The 26,818-nt window shown below is 42.3% G+C and overlaps 1 protein-coding gene across 1 annotated transcript in view; it reads left to right on the top strand.

Moving 5' to 3' along the window:
- The window catches only part of LOC140481338 (mitochondrial intermediate peptidase-like), a 159,149-nt gene that overhangs the window by 57,680 nt on the left and 74,651 nt on the right, over positions 1-26,818 (top strand). Inside the window, exon 10 of the mRNA XM_072577353.1 lies at positions 742-794. Coding sequence (XP_072433454.1) covers positions 742-794 — 53 coding nt within the window. The remainder of the gene's footprint in view (positions 1-741; positions 795-26,818) is intronic.

Below are 26,818 nucleotides of genomic sequence, written 5' to 3' on the forward strand. Positions count from 1 at the left end.
CTACCTTTTCACCTTCTACCAAAATGAGATGTTGGAAAGAAGTATCCATGTCTAACTTAGAGATTATGTGGAAATCCTGACAGAGATTGTGGCTTCACGAGGGGACAGCACAGTGGCTCAGTGGTTAGCACTGCTGCCTCACAGCGCCAGGGACCTGGGTTTGATTCCAGTGTCAGGCGACTGTTTGTGTGGAGTTTGCATATTCTGCCCATGTCTGTGTGAGTTTCCTCCCACAGTCCAAAGATGTGCAGGTCAGGTTAATTGGCCATGCTAAACTGCCTGTAGTGTTAGGTGCATTAGTCAGAGGGAAATGGGTCTGAGTGGGTTACTCTTCAGAGGGTCAGTGAGGACTGGTTGGCCAAAGGGCCTGTTTCCAGTCTAGGGAATCTAATCTTCAAACCTGTTTGGCTACAGCAATTAGTTTGGAAAGTGAATTGTGTTTTCTATTTCTTGTTAGGGAGCTGTGCTGAAGTGCTACTGCTAACTATGGTTCAAAATAAAATGAGGCTTCAATGACCCATAAACCTGAAAGCAAATTGATAAATTCATGAAAGGATAAAGTTCATTCATTGTTGCCGATGAGGTGGAAACCTTGATATTTGAAAAGAGAAATTGTTAAAGAATGACCATTTTTGGCCTTTTTACCTGTCATTAAAGCACAGTTGTCAAACAGTTACACATGTTTTAATCTTAATGGAATATAAAATAGCAATGTTTAAGAGCACTTTTTTAATGTTGCAGGAACTGATGCCTTGGGATCACCCTTACTACAGTGGTGTGCTTCGTGCAGAAAGGTAAGATATGGCATTGCACAACTTTTTTTTGATGTATAATTTCAGTAAGTGTTATTGCTAATTTAGTTACTTTGATTTTATAACTAACTGCATGCTGAACTTTAAAGATATTTTAAAACCTTCGTGATCCTAGTTTTAATGACCCAATTCTCAATTAGCAAACCATTTTTATTCAGCAGTTGTTGGTTCAGCCCTGTCAGTTGAAATTTGTGCAGATATAGACATAGTTCGCAGTCAAGTATATGGTCAATTTAAGCATTTAATGTTGGTTGTTTGGAATTAATAAAGAAAAGATTCCTGCAATTATTGAGAACTGAGGGAAAATTAGAAAAATCCAGGTAGCTATGGAGTATAATTTCCTGGTTGTTCATTATTTATATCTTTTGTTGCAATTTCAAATGGAAGTTTGCTTTCAAGTGAAATGTCATGTTGCAGTTTTCCAGCATATGTATTCTGGGGAACCAGAGGTATCTGAAAGTCAAATGGATTGGATTATTTTTAAGCTTGCGGGCCTGATGACCTATTTTGAAGGTACTTTCTCTAGCAACACTGAGTTTCCACTGGCAACATAGTTATTTCAATGCCATCGTGGAGCAAATCTTAATTGCAGTTGGATTTCAGGTGAGAAACCATTCCCAAGTTAGCCAGTCAATCTGTTGTGGTGGCCGGTACAGATAATCGTGGTACTCCAATTTTGGAAGAGAAAATAATGCAATCATGGAATGCTACAGTACAAATTCTGCAAATCAGTCCAATTGCTGATGATCTCGTGGTCACTGACAATTCTATCAGGGGCTCTTGTTCAGCAAGCTCCTGCTCAGTGATCTTCAGTTTGGGTTCCACCAATGCCATTCAGTTCCTGACCTCGTTACAGCCTTGGTCCAAACATATGCAAAATATCTTTCAATCCGGAGATGTGGTGAAAATGATTGCCTTTGACATCAAGCCAGCAGGGAAGGAAGGATGGAAAGGAAAACTCTCTGGTTGTCATACCCAGCACAAATGAAGAAGGTTATTAGAGGTCAGTCGTTTCAGCTTCAGGACATCTCTGCAGGAGTTCCTCAAAGTAGTATCCTAGGCCCAACCATCTTCAAATGTTGCATTAATGACCTTCCCTTCTTCATAAGGTCAGAAGTGGCGATATGCACACCATTGGCTACTCTTCAAATATTGCAGCGATATCTGGATCACGTCCAAGCTTGGGCTGATAAGTAGCAAGTAACATTGCATTACAGAATTTCCAAGCAATGACCATCTCCAAAAAGGAGAATCTAACCATTATCCTTGACATTTGATGGCATTATCATCGCAAAAACCCAATTGTCGTCATCCTGGGGATGTTACAATAGATCAGAAACTGAACTTGAGTAACAATGTAAGTACTATGGCTGCAAGAGCATTAATTTGATTTTGAAAGCTGCTTTTGAATCTCTGTCCATCTGTCAGGCAGTACGTTCCAAATCTAAACATGTTTTAAAAAAATACTTTTACTCCTGTAGCCTCTAGTTTGTTGCCAATCATCATATATCTGTTGATTTTAGTTATTGACTCTTTGGCAATTGGAAATAGTTTTGTTCTGTTCATTTGCTTAACTTTACATTTTTAAACATCTTTCAACTTTCCTTGTGCCTTTTCTGGTATAAAGAAAATAACTGCAGGTTCTCCAAGCTTTTGGCACAACTGTAAAGTTGGTTTATCCTTGGAATCTATTTAGTCAGTCAGTTTCCATACACAGCAAAATTGCCAAATGTTTACAATTTTTTTTGTTCATTCAACCTTTGTAACATTCTCCATTTGATTGCGTGTGAGCTTGCCATAGCTTTGTCTATTTTAAACTTTTGCTTAATATATTTCCTTAAATGAGTTTTGCCTCCCTTGAATCTGAGTTCTTTCTAAGGATTCTATCCCTTTATCAATCCAGTTTAAAAGCTCCCAAAAGCACTTTCAAATCTCTCTCTGTGAGGATGTTAGGTCTTCGTTCTGCCCAGGATGGTCAGCATCATGTTACAGGTCCCACCTGTCCAGAACTGGTTCCAGTGTCTCAATTTGATATCCCACCTCACAACACTTTTTCCAGCTATATATTCAATTACTCAATTCTCCTGTTTCTATGCTAGCCAGCCTGCGGGACTGGGAACTATCCTGAGATTACTGCTTTGGATATCTTGCTTTTTAATCTCCTAACTCCTGGAAATCTACTTTCATTAATTTGTTCCCCTCCCTTACCTAATCATTGATACCAGCATGAGCCACATAGTATTCATCCTCTCCCATTAGGGGACAACACAATGGCTCATTGGTTAGCACTGCTGCCTCAGTGCCAGGGACCTGGGTTCGATTCTACCCTCGGGTGACTGTGCAAACTCCACGCAGACATTCTGCCATATCTGTGTGGGTTTCCTCCCACTGTCCAAAGATGTGCACGTTAGGTGGATTGGCTATGCTAAGTTGCCCCAAGGTGTCCAGGGATGTACAGACTAGGTGGTCTAGTGGGGGGGGGGGGGGGGGGGGGTCTGATTGGGGTGCTCTTCGGTGGGTTAGTGTGCACTTGTTGGGCTGAATGACGTGTTTCCACACTGTACGGATTTCATGATGAGCAGTTGCTCTATTGCTAAATAGATTTTTCTCATGCACTATTTAGTTTTTTTACTCTTCTGTTAGATTTTAAGATGCAACAATCTTCTGACCTACCAGTAATGGTTCAGTGCTCCTTTAATTTGCTTTAACTTTCCCATTTGGCCATGGATTATGCAATGTTCTCAGTCTTTCTTTTTCTGTGGAAAAAATCCTTACTGAGAGTTCTTAATATCATCTTAATAGTCTCCTCGTAGGTCAGTCCATGTGCTGTAAGTAGACCAACATGCGTTTAGGGAGGGAATTCCAGCATTTTACCCAGTGTCACCAACGGTACAACAATAAATTTCCAAGTCAAGGTGATGTACGGTACACTCACACTTGTTGCATTAAGTCCCCTTTTAAACTTGATTATTTTAACGTCATTTCATTTTAATGTCATTAGTAGTGTTGGCTTACCTGTTTAACAATATCAACCTCAACTTGGGACTTGCTGCCTTCCTTGTGCCTTCTCCCTAGCCGTGGATGTCACCCTCTCCTTTTTATCCTGTCCTCGGGATTCTTCTCCTGACTCTACTGCTGACTTTGTCACTTCTGAACTCTTAATTCCTGCACTCCACCTAGTGGCAAGAACTGGTCTGCTCAGGGACTCCAGCTGGTAGCTGTATTGATGAACTTCTGCCGATGGAAACTATACATACTGGTATACTAATATTTTTCAGCCGTGCATTATGCTTCTACTTGTTTTCCAAAGTATTTTGCTTTTATCTGAGAACTTCCTAATTTACTGTAGTTTTTGATAAAGTACCCTTCCTGTATAAACACCATGCAAAGTATTAATTTAGATCATGAATATGAATTTAGGTGCAGGAATAGACCCGTCAGACTCTTTAGTGTGTTCCACCATTCAGTAAGATCATAGTTGATTTGATTACTCCTCAATCTTGCTTTTCACCCTCTTTCTTATCAAGAATCTATCTAACTCTGCCTTTAAAATATTCAAAGATATTATTCCACCATACTTTGAGAATGAGATTTCTGAAGAATAACCCTCTGAGGAACAAAACGTACTCCCCATCTCTGTCCAAAATGGACGATTCATTATCTTTAAATAGTGATCCCAAGTTCTAGATGCTCCCATAAGAGGAAACATTCTTTCCATATCCACCTTGTCAAGACTGCTCAGCATTTCATGCATTTCAATAAAGTCACCTTTGTAATCTTTTAAACTCCAGAGAAAAGAAGCCTGGGTGTCCAACATCCACACATACGACAACCTGTCCAATCCAGGTAATGGTCAAATGATCCTTCTCTGAACTACTACTACTACTAACACATTTACATCCTTCTATAAATAAATTGGCCAGCACTTCTACACAGTGTTTCAGATGTGGTGTCACCAATGCTCTGAATAACTGAAGCAAAGCGTCCCTGCTTTTGTATTCAATTTCTCATTCTATAAACTTTCCTAATTGTTTCCTGTATCTGCATACTAGCCTTTTGTGATTGTTGTACTACGACACCCAAATCCTTCTGCATCTCAGAACTCTGCACAGGCTCTCTCACCATTTAAATAATGATTTTTCTTTATTCTCCCTTACAGAATAGGCAATATCAGTGGTATGATATACCATTTGTAACAAATTTACAACCATTACAACACACTATGTAAGGGACGTAGGCCATTCCACCAATTGAGTCTGACATTCAATGACATCATGGCTAATGTGATAATCCTTAACTCCACTTTCCCAAAAACACTTGCGATTCCCTTACTAATTAAAAATCTTAATCTTAAACGCAAATTGACCCAGCCTTGACAGACTTCTGCAGTAAAGAATTTCACAGATTTTTTACTTTCAGAAAAAATCCCATCTACTCTGTCTTAAGTGGGTGACCTCTTACTTCTAGTTTACCTACTCTGGTTCTACACGCTCTCACTAGGTACCCTGTCAAGCTCCCTAAGAATGTGATTTTATATGTTTCAATGGGGTCTTCTAAACCCAATGAGTACAGGCCCAACCTACTCCACCTCTCCACATTAGAAAATCAAAAACAAAACAGAAATTGCTGGAAAAACTCAGCAGGCCTGGCAGCATCTATGGAGAGAAATCCGAATTAACATTTTGGTTCCAGTGACCTTTCTTCAGAACTGAAAGTATTCTGAAGAGTCACTGGACCTGAAACATTAGCTCCAGTTAATCAATATAGTGAACTCCAATGCCAGTATATTCCTTAGCTGAGGAGCCAAAACTATTCCCAATATTCACAATGGTCTGAGTAGTGTCATTATATAGCTTTAGCAAGACCTTGCTATTATTATGTCCCTTTCCCATTGAAATAAAGGACAACACCCAAATCCTTCTGCATCTCAGAACTCTGCACAGACTCTCTCACCATTTAAATAATGATTTTTCTTTATTCTCCCTTAAATAGTGGGAATCTGTATTGCAGTGAGCTGTAAGTGTATGTACAGAAGAAAGCCACAAAGGGGCAGTGCATACTGCAATCAAATTCATTAGAGGAAAACACACTTAAAGTAGTTCAAAGACCAGATTTGTTTCCATTTACATATTCTTCGAGTATGAATCACCATGACGTTTACATGTGTTTTCTGCATAGATGTTGCAATAAAAATTTTGCAAAGCTGCCTGTTGGCCAGAAACAAACCTGAAACATTCTAATTCCTGTAAAACTTTACAACCATATGACCACTATTTGTTTAGAAGACTTTTTCTATGTTATAATTCTGGATAAGAGCTGTTAATTACCTGTGAACATATTGTAATTTTAAATAAGATAGGCTGCCTTTAAAAACAGAGCAACCTATTAGCCAGAGCTGACTAAGAATGTATTGTCTAGTAAATACTGTGTGGAATGTACTCTGTCTTGAGAGACAACCTGGAACTTCCATATGGAAGGGTGTCATGGAATTTCAGAGAAACACTTTTTTTCCAAAGGAAGCAATATAATACAAAAACTTGACCCATTGCTTGTGAGTTAAATCCCCAGACTCTGGACATAATATGAGCTGAAAAGAAAGCAACAGTTTCAGCTAAAGATCTGTGTTCTCCCAGGAATATACAACAGAAAAGGTTAGAAACCAACTGCGCCTCTAGGGTAGTGTGTTGTAAAGATTACAGCTGAAAACATCCACAAGATGTCTCTGCGTTTTTAGTTAAAAAGAAGAGGGATGGAAAGTCTCTCTTTCTGATAGCTGAAAAGAAGTTGCCAGGAAAATAATGACTCCTTTTGATTAGAACATAGAACGTTACAGCGCAGTACAGGCCCTTCGGCTCGCAATGTTGCGCCGCCTTGTCATACTAACCTGAAGCCCATCCCACCTACACTATTCCATGTACGTCCATATGCCTGTCCAATAACGACTTAAATGCACTTAAACTTGGCAAATCTACTACCGATGCAGGCAAAGCATTCTATACCCTTACTACTCTCTGAGTAAAGAAACTACCTCTGACATCTGTCTCATACCTATCTCCCCTCACTTTAAAGTTGTGTCCCTTCGTGTTTGCTGTCCCCATACTTGGAAAAAGGCTCTCCCTGTCCACCCTATCTAACCCTCTGATTATCTTGTATGTCTCTATTAAGTCACCTCTCCACCACCTTCTCTCTAACGTGAACAGCCTCAAGGCCCTCAGCCATTTCTCGCAAGACATTCCTTCCATACCAGGCAACATCCTAGTAAATCTCCTCTGCACCCTTTCCAAAGCTTCCACATCCTTCTTATAATGCAGTGACCAGAACTGTACACAATACTCCCACATGTGGCCGTACCAGAACTTTGTACAGCTGCAGCATAACCTGGAATTCAAACCCTCTATTAATAAAGGCCAAAACACTGTATGCCTTCTTAACAACCCTGTCAATCTGGGTGGCAACTTTCAGGGATCTGTGTACATGGACACTGAGATCTCTCTGCTCATCTGCACCCCCAAGAATCCTACCATTAGTCCAGTACTTTGCATTCCGATTACTCACCTCACATTTGCCACCTCTCAGCCCAGCTCTGCATCGTATCTATGTCTCTCTGCAACCTACTACATCCTTCGTCACTATCCACAACTCTACCGACCTTAGTGTCGTCCACAAATTTACTAACCCACCCTTCTAAGCCCTCATCCAGGTCACTTATAAAAATGACGAAATGCAGTGGACCCAACACTGATCCTTGCGGTATGCCACTAGTAACTGGACACCAAGATGAACATGTTCCACCAATTACAACCCTCTGTTTTCTTTCAGCAAGCCAATTACTGATCCAAACTGCTATAACCCCCACAATCCCTTTCCTCCGCATTTTGTACAGTAGACTACTGTGGGGAACCTTATCGAATGCCTTGCTGAAATCCATATACACCATATCAACCGGTTTACTCTCATCTACCTGTTTGGTCACTTTGTCAAAAAAGTCAATAAGATTCGTTAGGCACGACCTACCTTTCACAAAACCGTGCTGACTGTCCCTGATCAGATCATTCTTTTCTAGATGGCTATAAATCCTATTTCTCATAACCTTTTCCAACAATTTACCAACAACTGAAGTGAGACTCACTGGTCTGTAGTAACCAGGGTTGTCTCTACTACCCTTTTTGAACAAGGGAACCACATTTGCTATCCTCCAGTCTTCAGGCACTATTCCTGTAGATAATGATGATTTGAAGATCAATGCCAAAGGCTCGGCAATCTCTTTCCTTGCTTCCCAGAGGACCCTAGGATAGATCCCATCCAGTCCAGGGGACTTGTCTATTTTCACACTCTACAGTATTTCTAATAGGTAAAAACAATGACTGCAAATGCTGGAAACCAGAGTCTAGATTAGAGTGGTACTGGAAAAGCACAGCAGTTCGGGCAGCATCCGAGGAGCAGTAAAATCGACGTTTCGGGCAAAAGCCCTTCATCAGGAATACAGGCCTGAAGGGTGGAGAGAGAAATGAGAGGAGCTGGAGAAAATAAGGAGGCATGGGATTGAGGGTGATTTAGCAGTTTGGATTAGAAACTGGCTTTCTGTAGGAAGGCAGCGAGTGGTGGTTAATGGAAAATATTCAGCCTGGGGTCCGGTTACTAATGATGTGCCACAAGGGTCTGTTTTGGGACCACTGCTCTTTGTCATTTTTATAAATGACTTGGACACAGGCATAGGTGGATAGGTTGGTAAGTTTGCAGATGACACTATAAAGTCAGTGGAGTGGTGGGCAGTGTGGAAGAATGTTACAGGTTGCAGGGAGACTTTGATAAACTGCAGAATTGGGCTGAACGGTGGCAAATGGAGTTAATTGCAGTTAAATGTGAGGTGATTCACTTTGGGAAGAATAACATGAAGCCAGAATACTGGGTCAATGGAAAAGCTGTTGGTAGTGTGGATGTGCAGACAGATCTTGGAGTCCATGTACATAGGTCCCGAAAAGTAGCCACTAGGTTGATAGTGCTGTTAAGAAGGCATACAGTGTGTTAGGTTTTATTAGTGGAGGGATTGAGTTCCGGAGCCAAGATGTCATGTTGCAACTATACAAAATGCTAGTGCGGCCTCACTTGGAATATTATGTTGCCCCATTACAGGAAGGATGTGGGTGCAGAGGAGATTTACCAGGATGCTGCCTGGTCTGAAGGGAATGTCTTTTGAGGAAAGGCTGAGGGGCTTGGGTCTGTTCTCATTGGAGAGAAGAAGGCCAAGAGCGGATTTGATCAAGACAAGATGATCAGAGGATTAGATAGGTTGGACAGTTAGAGTCTTTTTCCGAGGATGATGACATCGGCTTGTACAAGGGGACATAGCTGCAAATTGATAGATTTAAGACAAATGTCAGAGGCAAGTTCTTTACTCGGAGAGCGGTAAGGGCATGGAATGCCTTGCCTACCAATGTAGTCAACTCAGCCAATTGGGGCATTTAAACAGTCCTTGGATAAAGCATATGGATGATGGAATAAATGTGGGATGGGCTTAGATTAGTTCACAGGTCGTTGCAACATTGAGGGCTGAAGGGCCTGTTCTGTGCTGTATTGTTCTTTGTTCAATATGTCTTCTTTCTATTATACAGGGTCTTAGTAAGACCACACTTGGAATATTGCATGCAATTTGGATCTCCCTACCTAAAATAAAAATGATAGACTGATAAGGGCGGGTGGCAAGACTGTCCTGTGAGGGGTGATTAGTTCAACTGGAGCCTTGTCCACTCGACTTCAGAAGAATCAGAGTGTTGATCTAAACCCTTGAAGGGGGGTGTCTTGGTTCTGCAATCAGTTAATAAATGCACCTGTAAACAATCTTTGTCAATCACACAAGCAATTGTTTATCCTTTGACACTGCCAGGTCAGTAGACTTTGATCAGCCCAGACATATGAGTACTCCTAGACCAACAACTTAGAGTTTGCTTAGGGTTCATATACGTTGTTCATAGGCAGGCATGGAGCATGATCGTTTGGTAATAACCAATCAAATATGTCTTTGTGCATACTGTCTCCACCTATCACAATTTCTTGTAAACAACGTGTTCTTAGAATCGTCTTTGTCCTGCCTTGTGGTGAGGGTCAAACCATTACTTCTGCAATGAATCGGATCTACATCAGTCTGCAAGGCAGGCAACTCAGCACTGAAATGAAATATTTCTTTTATTAAAGGGTAATGAACCTGTGGAATTCTCTACCATGGATGGCTATGGTTACCAAATCACTGAATGTATTCAAGAAAGAAATTAGTAAATCTTTGGATTTTAAAGGCCATTGGGGAAAAAGTGGGAATATGTGATTGAGCTGGAGGATCAGCTATGATCATATGGAACAGTGGAACAGGATTGAACAACCTAATGGCCTAAACCTGCTCGTAGTTTTGATGTTCTCTTAACTAAGTCCTAAAAGGACTCTTGTGGTGTGGTGGTAGTGTCCCTTCCCTGAGCCAGGAGGCCTGTGTTGAAGTCCCACCTGCACCAGAGCTGTGTCAGAGCATCTCCGAAGATGGTAATTTTTAAAAATTTAAAATCCGTCAATTTCAGGAAGAACAATTTCAGGTGTTAGCTTGACAGTTAATCTGGCCAGCTCAACAGAGGGCTTCATACTGCGGAGTATATTTGAATGGATATCTCACAGGTTTATTCTGTCTTGCTGCCTCATAGTCAATGGTGCATTCGTCAGCAAGTGTAACAGCATACTCATCAGAAATCCTGTACCCTTTGGAAATTTTCTGATCCGATTACCTGGAATTCAAAAGGCTTCAGCAAGCCACTTATAAAAACCTCTGAAGTAGCTCTTGAGTTTAAAAACTCTGCCTTTCTCAATAAGAACATCTGGTTGTTGATCAGTTAATGCACAAGCACTTATTCCAAACAACTGAACAGGATAGAGGGAAAGACCAAGATTGGAAACTGACACCCAAATGGGAGAGAGAGAAATGAAGGGTCCTCCTTAAGACAGAAAGGGTGCAGCTGAGATGAAGCCAAGGTATCTTTGTTTGATGTAGCAAAAGACAACTGTTGGAGGCCACAGGAAAAACTGGGATTTATCAGGGCATATACACACTGTGCATAGGATGGGAGTCACTTAAAGAACTTGGTAAGCCAGGCTACAACTCTGTAGCTGCGAGGCTTAGTATGGTTAAGGTAAAGCAAGTTCCTGACAGTTGCACCTGAAGTGGAGGGGCACCATTATCCTGAGTAGGAGGTTTGCTGGAGCTCTTCGGGAGGGTTTAAACTAGATTGGCAGGGGGATGGGAACCAGAGCTATGGATCAGGTGATGGACTAGGTAGTGAACAGCCAAATACAGCTTGTAGAGAATCTGTCAGGAGTTTGATGGGGCAAAGGTGGAGTCAGTGTGATGGGTTGAAGTGTGTCCATTTTAACACAACCAGAATTAGGAAGAAGGGTGAAAAACGTAGAGCATGGATCAATACTTGGAGTTATGATGTTGTGGCCATTATGGACACTTGGATATCACAGGGACAGGAAGGTTTGTTGGATGTTCTAGGGTTTAGACCTTTCAAAAGGAATAGAGGGGTTGAGGTAAGGGGGGGGAGGGGGGGAGAGTGGCATTACTAATCAGGAATAATATCATAACTGCAGAAAGGTACGTTGTCAAGGAGAGTTTGTCTACTGGGTCAGTATAGGTGAAAGTCAGAAATCGGAAAGGAGCCGTCACTTCGTTGGGGATTTTCTACAACCCCCCCCCCCCCCCCCAATAGCAACAAAGATGTGGAGGAGCAGATTGGGAGGCAGGTTTTGGAGAGGTGAAGCAATAACAGGGTTGTTGACATGGGTGACTTCAACTTCCCTAATATTGATTGGAACCTCCTTAGTTCAAATAGTTTGGACAGACCAGTTTTTGTCAGGTGTGTCCAGGAGGGGTTCTGACTCAACATGTTGATAGGCTGACTAGCGGGAAGGCCATATTTTTATTTAGTGCTTGGCAATGAACCATGCCAGGTGTCAGATCTTTCAGTGGGAGAGCCTTTCGGTGATAGTGATCGCAACACCCTGACCTTTATTATACTCACATAGAGGGACAGGAGTAGACGGTATGGGAAAGTATTTAATTTGGGGGAGGGCACTTGCAATGCTATTGGGCAGGAAGTGGAGCACCTAATTGGGAACAGGTGTTCTCGGGGAAATGCACAACAGAACTGTGGAAGTTGTTGGTGATAGGGCTGGATAGGTTTGTCCCATTGAGGCAAAGAAGGGATGGTAAGTTGAAAGCCTTGGGTGACAAGGGATGTTGAACATTTAGTCAAGAGGAAGAAGGAAGCTTACTTAAGGTTGAGGAAACATGGATCAGACGGGGCTTTAGAGGGTTACAAAGTAGCCAGAAGGAACTGAAGAATGGACTTAGGAGAGCTAGTAGAGGGCATGTAAAAGCTTCAGCGAGTAGAATTAAAGAAAACCCTAAGGCATTCTACACTTATGGGAGGAATAAGAGGATGGCAGAGTGAGGGTAGGGCCAATTGGGGATAGTGGAGGGAACTTGTGCATGGAGTCGGAGGAGGTGGGGGAGGTCCTTAATGAATACTTTACTTCAGTATTCACTACTGAGAGAGACCTTGATGTTCATGAGGACAGCATGAAACAGACTGATGTGCATGAACAAGTTGATGTTAAGAAGGAGGTAAAAACAAGGACTGCAGATGCTGGAAGCCAGATTCTAGATTAGAGTGGTGCTGGACTCCATGCACATGTTCCCTCCACTATCCCCAATTGGCCCTACCTCACTCTGCCATCCTCTTATTCCTCCCATAAGTGTAGAATGCCTTAGGGTTTTCTTTAATTCTACCTGCTGAAGCTTTTACATGCCCTCTACTAGCTCTCCTAAGTCCATTCTTCAGTTCCTCTATTCCTGATGAAGGGCTTTTGCCCGAAACGTCGATTTTCCTGCTCCTCGGATGCTGCCTGAACTGCTGTGCTTTTCCAGCACCACTCTAATCTAGAATGATGTTAAGGTGGAGGATAGATTAGATTCCCTACAGTGTGGAAACAGGCTCTTCAGCCCCACAAATCCATACCGACCCTCCGAAGAGTAACCCACCCAGACCCATTCCCCTACATTTACCCCTGACTAATGCACCTAACTCTATGGGCAATTTAGCATGGCCAATTCACATGACCTGCACATCTTTGGACTGTGGGAAGAAACCAGAGCACCCGGAGGAAACCCACGCAGACACGGGGAGAACGTGCAAACTCCACACAGACAGTTGCCCAAGGTGGGAATTGAACCTTGGTCCCTGGTGCTGTGAGGCAGCAGTGCTAACCACTGAGCTACCGTGCTGCACAATGCTGAAAATTTTGATAAACAGAAGGATAGATTAAGTCCCCTGGGCCAGATGGGATATAGGAGAAAGTGATGAAGGGCTTATGCCCTAAATGTTGATTCTCCTGCTCCTCAGATGCTGCCTGACCTACTGTGCTTTTCCAACACCACACACGCCACCCAGACGGATATGTCCAAGGTTACTACAGGAATCAAGGGAAGAGATTTCTGCGCCTTTGGAGATGATCTTTTCGTCCTCACTGTCCACTGGATGATTGGAGGGTGGCAAATGTTATTCTCTTGTTCAGGAAAGGGAATAGGGACAATTACAGACCAGTTAGTCTTATGTCTGTGGTGGGCAAATTATTGGAGAGGAATTTGAGAGACAGGATTTATGAATACTTGAAAAACCATAGCTTGATTAGAGATAGTCATCATGGTTTTATGAAGGGCAGGTCATGCCTCACAAATCTTACTGAATTCTTTTGAGGATGTGACAAAATACATTGATGCTAGAGCAGTGGAAGTGGTGTACATAGACTTTCACAAGGTGTTTGATATGGTTCCCCATGGTAGGCTCATTCAGAAAGTAAGGAAGTATGGTATACAGGAAGGTTTGACTGTCTGGATACAGAATTGGCTGGCCCATAGAAGAGGGAGGTAGTAGATGGAAAATAATCAACTGGAGCTTGGCAACCTGTGGTGTTCCGCAGGGATCGGTTCTGGAATCTCTGTTATTTGTGATTGTTATAAATGACTTGGGTGAGAAAGTGGAAGGGTGGATTAGTACGTTTGCCGATGTCACAAAGGTTGGTGTTGTAGATAGTTTGGAGAGCTGTTGTAGGTTGCAACAGGACATTGACAGGATGCAGAGCTGGGTTGATAAGAGGCAGATGGAGTTCAACCTGGAAAAGTCTGAAGTGATTCATTTTGGAAGGTCAAATTTGAATGTAGAATACAGGGTTAAAGGCAGGATTCTTGGCACTGTGGAGGAACAGAGGGATTGTGGAGTTCATGTCTATATCAATAAATCCCTCCAAGCTGCCACCCAAGTTGATGGAGTTGTTATGAAGGCATATGGTGTGTTGGCTTTCAGTAGCAAGGGCTTTTTGAGTTTAAGAGCTGCAGCTCCATAAAGCCCTGGTTCAACTACACTTGGAATATTCCGTTCCGTTCTGGTCGCCTCATTATAGGAAGGATGTGGAAGCTTTGGAGAGTGTGCAGAGGAGATTTACCAGGCTAATGCCTGGACTGGAGGGCATATCTTATGAAGTAAGATTGAGGGAGCTAGGGCTGTTCTCATTGCAGTGAAGAAGGATAAGAGTTGATTTGATAGAGGCATAGACAGAGTGAATAGCGAGAGACTTTTTTCCCATGGTGGAAATGGCTGTTACGAGAGGGCATAATTTTAAGGAGATCGGAGGAATGTTTCAGGAGATGTCAGAGGTAGGTTCTTTACACAGAGAGTGGTGGGTGCGTGGAATGCACTGCCAGCGGTGATAGTAGAGTCAGAGATATTAGGGACATGTAAGCGACTCTCAGATAAGTACATGAAAGGTAGTATAATGAAAGGTGTGTAGGTTAATTTGATCTTACAGTAGGATAAAAGGTCGGCACAACATAGAGGGCCGAAGGGCCTGTACTGTGCTGTACTGTTCTATGCCTATGTTACTGGGATTTTGAATCTGAGGGAAGGAGATGACACCTTTCCTCATGATGAGGTGAGTAAGCCTATAATGATACTGGGGCCAGCTACACACTACTGTGTGGTAAAGGCAATTGACGAAGGATACATGCCTATTCCCCTTTATTGGAAGCATTAGTAAAGAAATACCACCTTGTGTCAGGATCATGTGACTGTGGGAATCCTCCACAATTTTACTGTGGGCAGGGTTGACCTGCTCCATGACGACAATGCGTTAGAAAGAACAAAGCTAATAGCATTCTTGTGGTCTCCAAGAAGCCTGCTGAGGTCGGAGAGACCGAACAGCTGCAGAAGAAAGTGCTTGTTTACTTCTCCAAAAAATGAAGCGAGCATGAGAAATGAGACTCCATAGTAGAGAGGAAGTCATTTGATTTATTAATGTTTCTCAAATACTTTAAGCTATTTGAGTGAAATGGATGCAGAAAGAGCATGACAGTGCTGACCACAACCCTGCTAATGTTTGTAGGAGAATTTAAGACATAGAACACCAAATTATTTCATTAGAGTTTGTTCCTCTAACACCTAAAAAAAATCATCCATAATCCTGAGAAATCAAGTGTAATTTCTGACTCCCTGTCCAGAATTGAGACATAGTTAGAACTAAAAAGAGAATATTGATCAAGATCAGGAATAAATGTGTATGTATGTGCTAGTTTTATATTTAGTCCTTTTGTAGTGACATGAGAGTGAATCTCATTCCATTCATAGTGTGCGGAAAGTGTCATGACAACCGGATTATAGGGATATATTGAACTTTTAAGTAAAACAGGCTATTCTGCTTTTGGGGGAAAAAAGCACAGACAGGCTAGAGATGACTAAAAATGTAGTGCAGTAGCAATGGAAAATTCTTGTGTGGATTATAGAAACATACAGTTCAGAAGAGGCCCTTCACCCATCGTCTCTATACCGACAAAAATACACTACTACTTAGACTAGTACCACTTTCCTGCATAACCCAAAGCCTTGAATATTAAACAGGTAGTTCTTGTGCCACCCGTGCTATATAAAAATTGTGCAATAAAAGTAAAGCTTAATGTGTTGGCAATACGATTGCATTATAGCCGACACACATTTTGCGCTTTAGAAACAGCTTCCCCTGTTCGTCAGTCGTGTTATAGCCAATTTGCATTGACAAAACGTGCGTTAAAGCGGAACAATCTGTACATTAAAAGGTTGAGGTTTCCTGCCTCAACTACCCTCCCAAGCAATGCATTCCAGACCTCTGCCACCCTCGTTGAAAGCATTTTTCCTCAAATCCCTTATAAACCACCTGCCTTCCGCATTAGAACTATGTCCCCTTGTTATTGACCTTTCAAATAAGGGGGCAAGCTACTTTCTATTGTCTATTCACTCATAACATTATTACTATTATCAGGTTCCCTGCTCAACTTTTTCTGCTCCAAAGAAAACAACGTGAGCTTATCTAGATTAGATTAGATTAGTTACAGTGTGGAAACAGGCCCTTCGGCCCAACAAGTCCACACCGCCCCGCCGAAGCGTAACCCACCCATACCCCTACATCTACATTTACCCCTTACCTAACACTATGGGCAATTTAGCATGGCCAATTCACCTGGCCTGCACATCTTTGGACTGTGGGAGGAAACCGGAGCACCCGGAGGAAACCCACGCAGACACGGGGAGAACGTGCAAACTCCACACAGTCAGTCGCCTGAGGCGGGAATTGAACCCGGGTCTCAGGCGCTGTGAGGCAGCAGTGCTAACCACTGTGCCACCGTGCCGCCCATCTAGTCTCTCTGCATAGCTGAAATATTCCATCCCGAGCAATAGCCTGATGAGTCTCCAGTGCAATCACATCCTTCCTATAGTGTGGTGACCAGAAGTGCACACAGTACTCCAGATGTGATCCAACATCTTTTATAACCTATGCCATGACTGATAAAGGCAAGCGTCCTTTATGTCGTCTTAACTACCCTATTAACCTGCCCTGCCACCTTCAGGGATCTGTGACCCAAGCACCCCAAGATTCCTTTGAGCTTGCCTTGTTTTGTTTCTTTTGTCAAAATACATCACCTCACATTTATCAAGGTTAAATTCCATCTGCCACTGATGTGACCAATCTGTTTATATCCTTGTGTAACCAAATGCCTTCATCCTCACTGTCGACTATCCACCTAATCTTTGTGTCATCCACAATCTTTCTTACTGTCTTCTTCCTCCACATTCTCATCTACATTGTTTACATAAATCAAAAGCAATAAGTAACCCAGTACTGATCCCCGAGATGTGCCACCTCACATTGGGCTGCAATCTCACAAACAGTCTTTGACCAACATCCTGTGCCTCCTGTCACTAAATCAATTTTGGATCCAGGTTTTCCTGGATCCCATGAACTTCTACCTCTTTCATCAGTTTCCCACGTCAAAGGCTTTGCTGTAATTCATATAAGCCAAATAAATTATCTCTGTTCCCGGTTTTCTTACAGGAGTTCCTCAGGATATTGTCTTAGGCTCAACCATCTCAGCTGATGTTAAAAATCACATAACACCAGGTTTTGGTCCTATTGGACAATAACCTGTGATGTTTAACTTTGTCCATCCCAATCCAACACTGGCTCCTCCATATCATCTCAGCTGAGTAATCAATGACTGAACCTGCATCATAAGGTCTGGTGGGAATGTTCACCAATGCTTGCACACTAGTCAGCATTATTCATGCATCCTTAGATGTTGAAGCAGTCCATTTCAAAAGCAGCAAGATCTAAACAATATCCAGGCTTGGACTGAAAAGTAACATTTGTGTCACACGAATGCCAGGCAATGACTATATCTAAAGAGAGAATTAGATTAGATTACTTCCAGTGTGGAAACAGGCTCTTTGGCCCAACAAGTCCACACTGACCCACCGAAGCACAACCCACCCATTCCCCTACATTTACCCCTTTTACCTAACACTATGGGCAATTTAGCATGGCCAATTCACCTGACCTGCACATTAGATTAGATTACTTACAGTGTGGAAACAGGCCCTTCGGCCCAACAAGTCCACACCGCCCCGCCGAAGCGCAACCCACCCATACCCCTACATTTACCCCTCACCTAACACTGCGGGCAATTTAGCAAGGCCAATTCACCTAACCTGCACATCTTTGGACTGTAGGAGGAAACCGGAGTACCCGGAGGAAACTCACGCAGACACTGGGAGAATATGCAAACTCCACACAGTCAGTCGCCTGAGTCGGGAATTGAACCCAGGTCTCTGACGCTGTGAGGCAGCAGTGCTAACCACTGTGCCACCATGCCGCCCACATGGTGACCAGAGAATCTAACATTCAGTGGTGTTACTATCACTGAATTCCCCATTTATCAACATCTTTGGGGTTACCATTGACCAGAAACTCAAATGGAAGACTCCTATAAATACAGTAGCTATATGAGCAGGTCAGAAGCTAGGAATACTGCAGTAACACATCTCTTGACTCCCCAAAACCTATCCACCATCTTCAAGGCACAAGTCAGGAATGTGATGGAATAATCTCCACTTGTCTGGATGGGTGCAGCTTCAACAGCACTTAAGATTTAGAAATTTGGCAAGTTTCTTTCGTGCCAGGTATGAATGCAAACTCTGGAGAGTTTTCTACCTGATCCCCATTGAATAAAACTTTGCACTTGATTTCTTGCTGCCATACTAGGTTGAATGCTGTCTTGATATCAAGGCAGTTGTTGTTGGCTAAACCATGGCATTTAAATGTTGTACTCTTCTGTGCACCAAAGCTACAATGGGCTTTACGGCTATATTGACCAGAGAATCCAAACAGAGTATCAGTGAGGACGTTAGTGGTGAATAAATGCAGCTTAATCTCACAGTTGATACGGAGTTAAAAATCACAACACCAGATTATAGTCCAACAAGTTTATTTGGAAGCACTAGCTTTCAGAGCGCTGCTCCTTCATCAGCTGTTGGACACCTACCTGATGAAGGAGCAGTGCTCCAAAAGCTAGTTCTTCCAAATAAACTTGTTGGACTATAATAGTTAGATTCTATAAGCTCAAATTACACCTCTTAGATTCACTTCACTTGACAGACATATCTGATGCTAGTGGCTCTAGATAAGAAGTAAAAACACCACAACCTGTCCATAAAACAAGATAATTCCACAAAGCAAAGTATTACCCTATCAGCCTACTCCTAGTCATCAGCAGTGAAGAAAGGCAGTATCAACTGTCATGATTTGGAGATGCCAGTGTTGGACTGGGGTGTACAAAGTTAAAAATCACACTACACCAGGTTAGAGTCCAACAGGTTTAATTGGAAGCACACTAGCTTTTGGAGCGACGCTTCTTTATCAGGTGATAGTGGAGGGCACAATTGTAAGGCACAGAATTTATAGCAAAAATTTACAGAGTGATGTAACTGAAATTATACATTGAAAAATACCTTGATTGTTGAGTCTTTCATCTGTTCGAATACCATGATAGTTCCACTTCTTTCATGTGTAAATCACAAAACCTTTTTTTAAAAGTTGCATTCTCAGGTTAGCTGTAACAATTGGTGTTAGCTAGACAATATGTTGAAGGTGTTAGCCCCCTGTGTTCTCCATCTATACCATGATGTTTAGATTGATTCTAATCTAAAAAGTGAGATAACAGAGTTTTACATGAATATATGCAGTTTTTGAGCAAAGTACAATGTAACTCTGCAAGTACAAATTCACCCCACAAAATATATGTGTACATGTGGGTCTTTGTGTCTGTCTTGTGTGTCTGTCTGGGTTGGGGGTTGTGAGTGTGAGAGAGTGTGTGTGTATGTAGTGAGTGTAGAGTGTCTTAAGTCTGAGAGTGTGGGAATGTGTGTGTGTGTGTCTGGGGTGGGGGGGTTGTGAGTGTCTGCAGGAGAAAGTGTATATGTGCGTGCATGAGTGTAGAGTGGTCTAAGTCTGAGAGAATGCCTTTGAGGGTGTGTGCGAGTGTCTATGTCTGTGTCTGTGTGTGTGTGAAGGAGTGTCTGTGTGTGTGTGGTGTTGTGATTTTTAACTTTGTACATCTCCGTCCAATACCGACTTCTCCAAATCATGACAGTTGATACTGCCTTTCATCACTGCTGATGACTAGGAGTAGGCTGATAGGGTAATACTTGGCTTTGTGGAATTGTCTTGTTTTATGGACAGGTTGTGGTGTTTTTACTTCTTATCTGGAGCCACTAGCATCAGATATGTCTGTCAAGTGAATTCCCTCAATTTAAACCAGAGTGAATCTAAGATGTGTAATTTGAGCTTCTAGAATCTAACTTGTCTCCCTTTCAAAGGAAGAAAGCCAATGAAAGTGTTACCACCTTTCTGGTGGTCGAAAATACAAAGTTGCTTTCATCAGTTGTAATTTCCCTGGATATTGAAAGGTAAAATTCCTAAAGGGAATAGCAGATGGGTTTGCTGAGTATTTGGCACAGAAGATGAGAGGAAACCATGTAAATTTTAAGTAACACACACATGCACTTTTCTTGGAATGTATGTAATATTGGTAGTAATACAAATAATATAAAGCCAGAAGCTAAATAATATTCGGGGGGGGCTCTTATTTCTGTGAAAATCCAGACTTCAGCCTCTACCTGATGCAATAGAAGACTTAGAAATCAAAGATATCCATCAAACAATCAAAATAAAATTACCTTGATCTCTGCAAATCTGAGACTTTAGGTTCAGAATGAATCTAGCCAATACCAACTGTTTTCCCTTAACAAAACTAATATTTTAACTCCAATTGAGATGTTGATAATTAGTTTTTGAGTAGTTTAATTAAAAAGTAGCAGAGACGATGTTGGGGATTTCAACGCCACTTACCCGTACTCTCCCGTAGCCCTTAATTCCTTGCAAGATCAAGAATTTATCAATCTCTGCCTGGAAGACATTTAATGTCCTGGCCTCCACTGCTCTCCGTGGCAGTGAATTCGACAGGCCCACCACACTCTGGCTGAAGAAATATCTCCTCATTTCTGTTCTAAATTAAACCCCTCTAATTCTAAGGCTGTGCCTGCGGGTCCTAGTCTCCCTGCCTAACGGAAACAAATTCCCAGTGACCACCCCTTCAAAGCCACGCATTATCTTGTAAGTTTCTAAACTCTACCTTCTAAACTCTACCTTCTAAACTCTAATAAATACAATCCCAGGATCCTCAGCCGTTCATCATATGTTAGGCCTACCATTCCAGGGATCAGCCATGTGAATCTCCACTGGACACGCTCCAACGAGTGCCAGAATGTCCTTCCTGAGATGTGCCACCCAAATTTGGACACCGTATTCTAATCTGGGCCTATCTAGAGCTTTATAAAGTCTCAGAAGCACTTCGCTACTTTTATATTCCAACCATCTTGAGATAAATGACAACAAAAGTTGTCATTTGCTTCCTTAATCGAGGACTCAACCTGCAAGCTAACCATTAGAGAATCCTGGACTAGCAATCCTAGATTCTTTTGTACTTTGGCTTTATGAATTTCATCACCATTGAGAAAATAGTCCATGCCTGTATTTTTTTTTCCAAAGTGCAAGACCTCACATTTGCTCATGTTGAATTTCATCAGCCATTTCCTGGACCACTCTCCTAAACTGTCTAAATCTTTCTGCAGCCTCCCCACCCCCTCAGTACTACCTGCCGGCCCACCTAACTTCATATCATTGGTAAACTTCGCCAGAATGCCCGTAGTCCCTTCATCCAGATCATTAATATATAGTGAACAGCTGTGGCTCCAACAGTGAACCCTACGGGATGCCACTTGTCACCGGCAGCCATTCAGAGAAAGAAACTTTTTTTCCCCATCTCTCTGCCTTATGTCAGACAGCCTGTCCTCAATCCATGCCAGTAGCTCACCTTGAATACCTCACCTTACTCAGCAGCTTCCCATGAGACACCTTATCAAAGGCCATTTCGAAGTCTAGATAGATAATACTGGGTTTCCCTGGTCTAGCCTACTTGTTAGGTGAAAGTGAGGGTGCATGATGCTTCAGATCAGAGTCAAGATTAGAGTGGTGCTGGAAAAGCACAGCAGGTCAGGCAACATCCGAGGAGCAGGAAAATTGACGTTTTGGGCAAAAGCCCTTCATAGGAAACCAGGGCTTTTGCCTGAAATGTTGCTTTTTCCTGATCTTCGGATGCTGCCTGACCTGCTGTGCTTTTCCAGCACCACTCTAATCTTAACCTACTTGTTACCTCTTAAAAGAATTCTAACAGGTTTGTCAGGTACAACCTCCCCTTACTAAATCCATGCTGACTTGTTGTAATCTGCACTTTCAAGAATTTAAAAATCTCCGCCTTAATGATTGAATCTAAAATTTTACCAGCACCTGAGGTTAAGCTAATCGGCCTATAATTTTCCATCTTTTGTCTTGACCCTTTCTTGAACAATGGGGTTACAACACCAATTTTCCAATCATCTGGAACTTTCCTTGACTCCAGTGACTTTTGAAAGATTACAACCAATGCCTCTGTGATTTCTTCAGCCACCTCCCTCAGAACTCTAGGATATACCCCATCGGGACCAGGAGATTTATCAATTTTTTTTAGACCTTTTAGTTTTCTAGCACTTTCTCTTTTGTAATGGCTACCGTACTCCACTCTGCCCCCTGACACTCCTTAATTGTTGGGATATTACTCATGTTGTCCACTGGTGAAGACTGGTGATAGATGGTATCCAAATCTATGTGTTTGATTGTGGAGTTGTGGTTGGAGTGCCAGGCCTCTAGGAATTCTCTGGCATGTCTTTGCTTAGCCTGTCCCAGGATAGATGTGTTGTCTCAATCGAAATGGTGGTTTTTTTTCTTCCATCTGTAGGGCTACGAGGGAGAGAGGGTCTACCAAAACTCCATAAACCAGCAGCCCCCCTCAGACCCATAGTCTCACTACCAGGAACACCAATTTACAGACTGGTCAACGAACTGCACGCAAGACTGAAATACCTAGTAGAAGAGTCACAGCACTCCATCCACGCCACCCAGGAATTCCTAAAAATCATCAAAAACACCAAAATAGAGCAAAACAAAACAATGATCTCTTTTGACGTAACAGCACTGTTCACCTCCATCAACATCGACCTGGCAAAGGAAACACTTACCACACTTTTAGAAGAGACCATCACACACACCTCAACCACCATCAATCACATTACCAACGAAAACATCATGAAGCTAGTGGACCTGTGCCTCACCACCCACTTCACCTTCAACAATATAATCTACAAACAAACCAACGGCACGCCCATGGGATCTCCGCTATCAGAATTCATAGCAGAAGCGGTAATGCAAAGACTAGAACAAACAGCCCTACCAACCATCAAACCAAAAATCTGGGTCCGCTACATAGATGACACCGTTGTCATCACAAAACGAAACAAGATAGAAGAGACATTTAACATCAACAACACCCTCACAAGCATAAAGTTCACCAAGGAGGAAGAAACCGACAACAAGCTTGCATTCCTGGATGTCACAGTCGAAAGAACGGACAACGGAGAACTACAAAAAACACTTACCAAGTACTTAACTACACCAGCAACCATCCCAACACACACAAACGAAGCTGTATCAGGACACTATTCCAACGAGCCACCTCACACTGCAGCACAGACGAACTTCGGAAAACAGAGGCGAACCACCTATACAATGTATTCAAGATGAACGGATACTCAAAGAATACAGTTCGCAGATTCCTCAAGAACAAACCACGACAAGTAGACCAAACACAGCCAGAAACCCTAACCACCTTACCATACATCAAAGGAGTTTCAGAAATGACAGCCAGACTACTAAGACCCCTCGGAATTCTAGTAGCACACAAACCCACCAACACTCTCAAACAAAAACTAACAAGCTTAAAAGACCCAGTACAACCCATGGACAAAACCAACGTAGTCAACAAAATTCCATGCAAGGACTGGCACAAACACTACATAGGACAAACAGGAAGAAAGTTAGTCACCAGGATACACGAACACCAGCTAACCACAAAAAGACACGACCCTCTCTCCTTTGTAGCCCTACACACGGAAGAAAAATACCCACCATTTCGACTGGGACAACACATCTATCCTGGGACAGGCTAAGCAAAGACATGCCAGAGAATTCCTAGAGGCCTGGCACTCCAACCACAAAGCCATAAATAAACACACAGATCTAGATGCCATCTATCAACCCCTCAGAAAATGAACAGGAAATGACATCATCACAAACCCCAGGAACCCCATCCAGGACAAACATATAAATAGAAAGCAGGAGACAACAGCTTCGCTTCACTTGGAGGTCGCCACTGATGATGTTAGCTAGCCTGGTAATGAAACGTCTGGATATCAAACCTACAGCTCAGTGAGCAAACCTACACCGTGTATATCACTGTTACCCCCACCCCCCCAACCTCTGTCCTGCCTTTCCTTCCTGTGAGATATATAACCAGTGAGTCACTCCTTCAATGATGACACCAGTTTCAGATGTTAGTGAGGATAGTTTTGCAATGTCAGTTGGTTAGTTATATTTTTATTATGTTGTAGTTAATCAGATAGGTCCATTGTATTGTAATAAAACCAGGAGGCACAAAGTACATAACTGACCTTCAGCCTCAAGCAGACCCTTTAGGAGACATTGGTAATGATGCTGTAGGCCCAAATACTGCATATTTTCTTCCAGTTTTGGTCAAATGTGACATTTGGTCTTGAAACAGATGTTGCCCCTGGTTAACATATTCAATGATTTTAAGTGGGACATTCAGTAGTCAGCCATCAGTTTGACAGATGGTTCATTTCTGATGGGTTTTGAAAGAGCATGCCTCAAAATGTCTCTCCCAACTGCTGCTCTTTACCTATCAATTAGGTGCAATGGGGGCTAATTTCTCTTTCAAGAAGCAAACATTTGATGTAATCCTTGTCCTTTATCATGCCTTAAACAATTTATGTGCAGTTGCAGACTTGTTTTAGAAGTATTCATGTAGTTCATATTTTATGATAGCTTCAAACCCTCAGGGGACAACATAATAATCTGTTATTGAAAAGTGGAGTAATGATAAAGCTGTTGCTCATTCATCACTTCATAAATTTAAATGTTTTGAAAACTTTTAACATCATAGAAAGAATTACAGATTAAAGATAAAATCCTTTTTTAAAAATTCAGTTCATCTGGTGGTCAATGTTGAAGCAGTTACATGTATGGTTAAACATGTTTTAAATATTTTTTCTGGAATTGCATATTAAGAAAAAAATTATGCAAAGGTTTAAGTAACATTTAGTTTATAGAGTTTGTATTTTACTCGGCTTTTTCATCAACTGCATTGACGATTATAAAGCCATTTGAAAGGCCACAATTTTAGTGACTAACCAATTACCTCTACATTAATTAAAATTACTTAGAAATTTTAACTAAATCAAAAAAGAATTTATGGCAACAAAAATTAACTTCCCTTTCATCTGTCCCACTTTTCAAAAAGGAGATTCTGTTTAGTGTAGACAAAGTTGTCAGCATTAGACAAATTGTAGGTGTGAATGTTATACCTGATGTGAACAGATAGCAAAAAATATGAACTTGGTCAAAAATAGCTAGCTGTGTTAAATGACATGAACATAACCCTCACATCTAGGAACATGGAAATAGAAGCAGATTATTCACCCCATTGAGACTGCTCCACCTTTAAGTACGATCATGGCTCATTCAGTAACTTTTTCCCATTCATCCCCATATCCCTCTACGTTATTGGTATTTAAAAATCTGTCAATCTCTATTTTAGCTATATTTAATAACTGAGCTTCTGCAGCATTCTGCGGTAGAGAATTCCAAAGATTCACAATTCTTTAAGTTTAAAAAAAATTCCCTTCATCTCTGTCCCACTTATTTTAAAAATATGTCCTCCGACTCTCCCCAACCAGGGGGACTAACCTGCTTCGTTTACTTTATCCATTGTTTTAGGTATTTGTATGTTCCCAGTTAAGAAACATTCTCACAGCTGTTCTTCCTACCAAACAGGGTATTTCCATATTATATTCCTTTTGGCGTGTTCTTGCGAATCAGTCAGTCCAAATTCTGCTGAAGTTGCTTTTCATCATCCTTGGAACACACATTTCTAGTTTTATAGGTAAAACAAGGACTGCAGATGCTGGAAACCAGAGTCTAGATTGGAGTGGTGCTGGAAAAGCACAGCAGGTCAGGCAGCATCCGGGGAGCAGGAAAATTGACATTTCGGGCAAAAGCTCTTCATCAGGAATAGAGGCAGGGTGCCTGCAGAGTGGAGAGATAAATGAGAAAGGGGAGTGGGGGTGGGGAGAAAGTAGCATAGAGTGCAATAGGTGAATTGGGGTGGGATGGAGGTGATAGGTCAGAGAGGAGGGTGGGGGAAGGTAGCAAAGAGTACAATGGGTGAATGGGGGTGGGGAATGAAGGTGATAGGTCAGAGAGAAGGGTGGAGTGGATAGGTGGAAAGGAAGATGGACAGGTCATAGGGACAGTGCTGAGCTGGGGTGAGGTAGGGGAAGAGGAAATGAGGAAAGTGGTGAAATTCACATTGATGCCATGGGGTTGAAGTGTACCGAGACAGAAGATGAGGCGTTTTTCCTCCAGGCGTCAGGTGCTGAGGGAGCGGCAGTGAAGGAGGCTCAGGACCTGCATGTACTTGGCAGAGTGGGAGGGAGAGTTGAAATGTTGGGCCACGGGGCAGTGGGGTTAATTGGTGCGGGTGTCCCAGAGGTGTTCCCTAAAGCGCTCTGCTAGGAGGTGTCCAGTCTCCCCAATATAGAGGAGACTGCATTGGGAGCAATGGATACAATAAATGATATTGGTGGATGTGCAGGTAAAACTTTGGATATGGAAGGTTTCCTTGGGGCCTTGGATGGAGGTGAGGGAGGAGGTGTGGGCGCAGATTTTGCAATTCCTTTGTTGGCAGGGGAAGGTGCCTGGAAGGGAGGGTGGGTTGTTAGGGCGCGTGGACCTGACCAGGTAGTCACAGAGGGAACGGTCTTTGCGGAAAGTGGAAATGGGTGGGGAGGGAAATATATCTCTGGTGGTCTAGTTTTATG

Source organism: Chiloscyllium punctatum, chromosome 9 (assembly GCF_047496795.1).
Source record: "Chiloscyllium punctatum isolate Juve2018m chromosome 9, sChiPun1.3, whole genome shotgun sequence".
Classification (NCBI taxonomy): domain Eukaryota; kingdom Metazoa; phylum Chordata; class Chondrichthyes; order Orectolobiformes; family Hemiscylliidae; genus Chiloscyllium; species Chiloscyllium punctatum.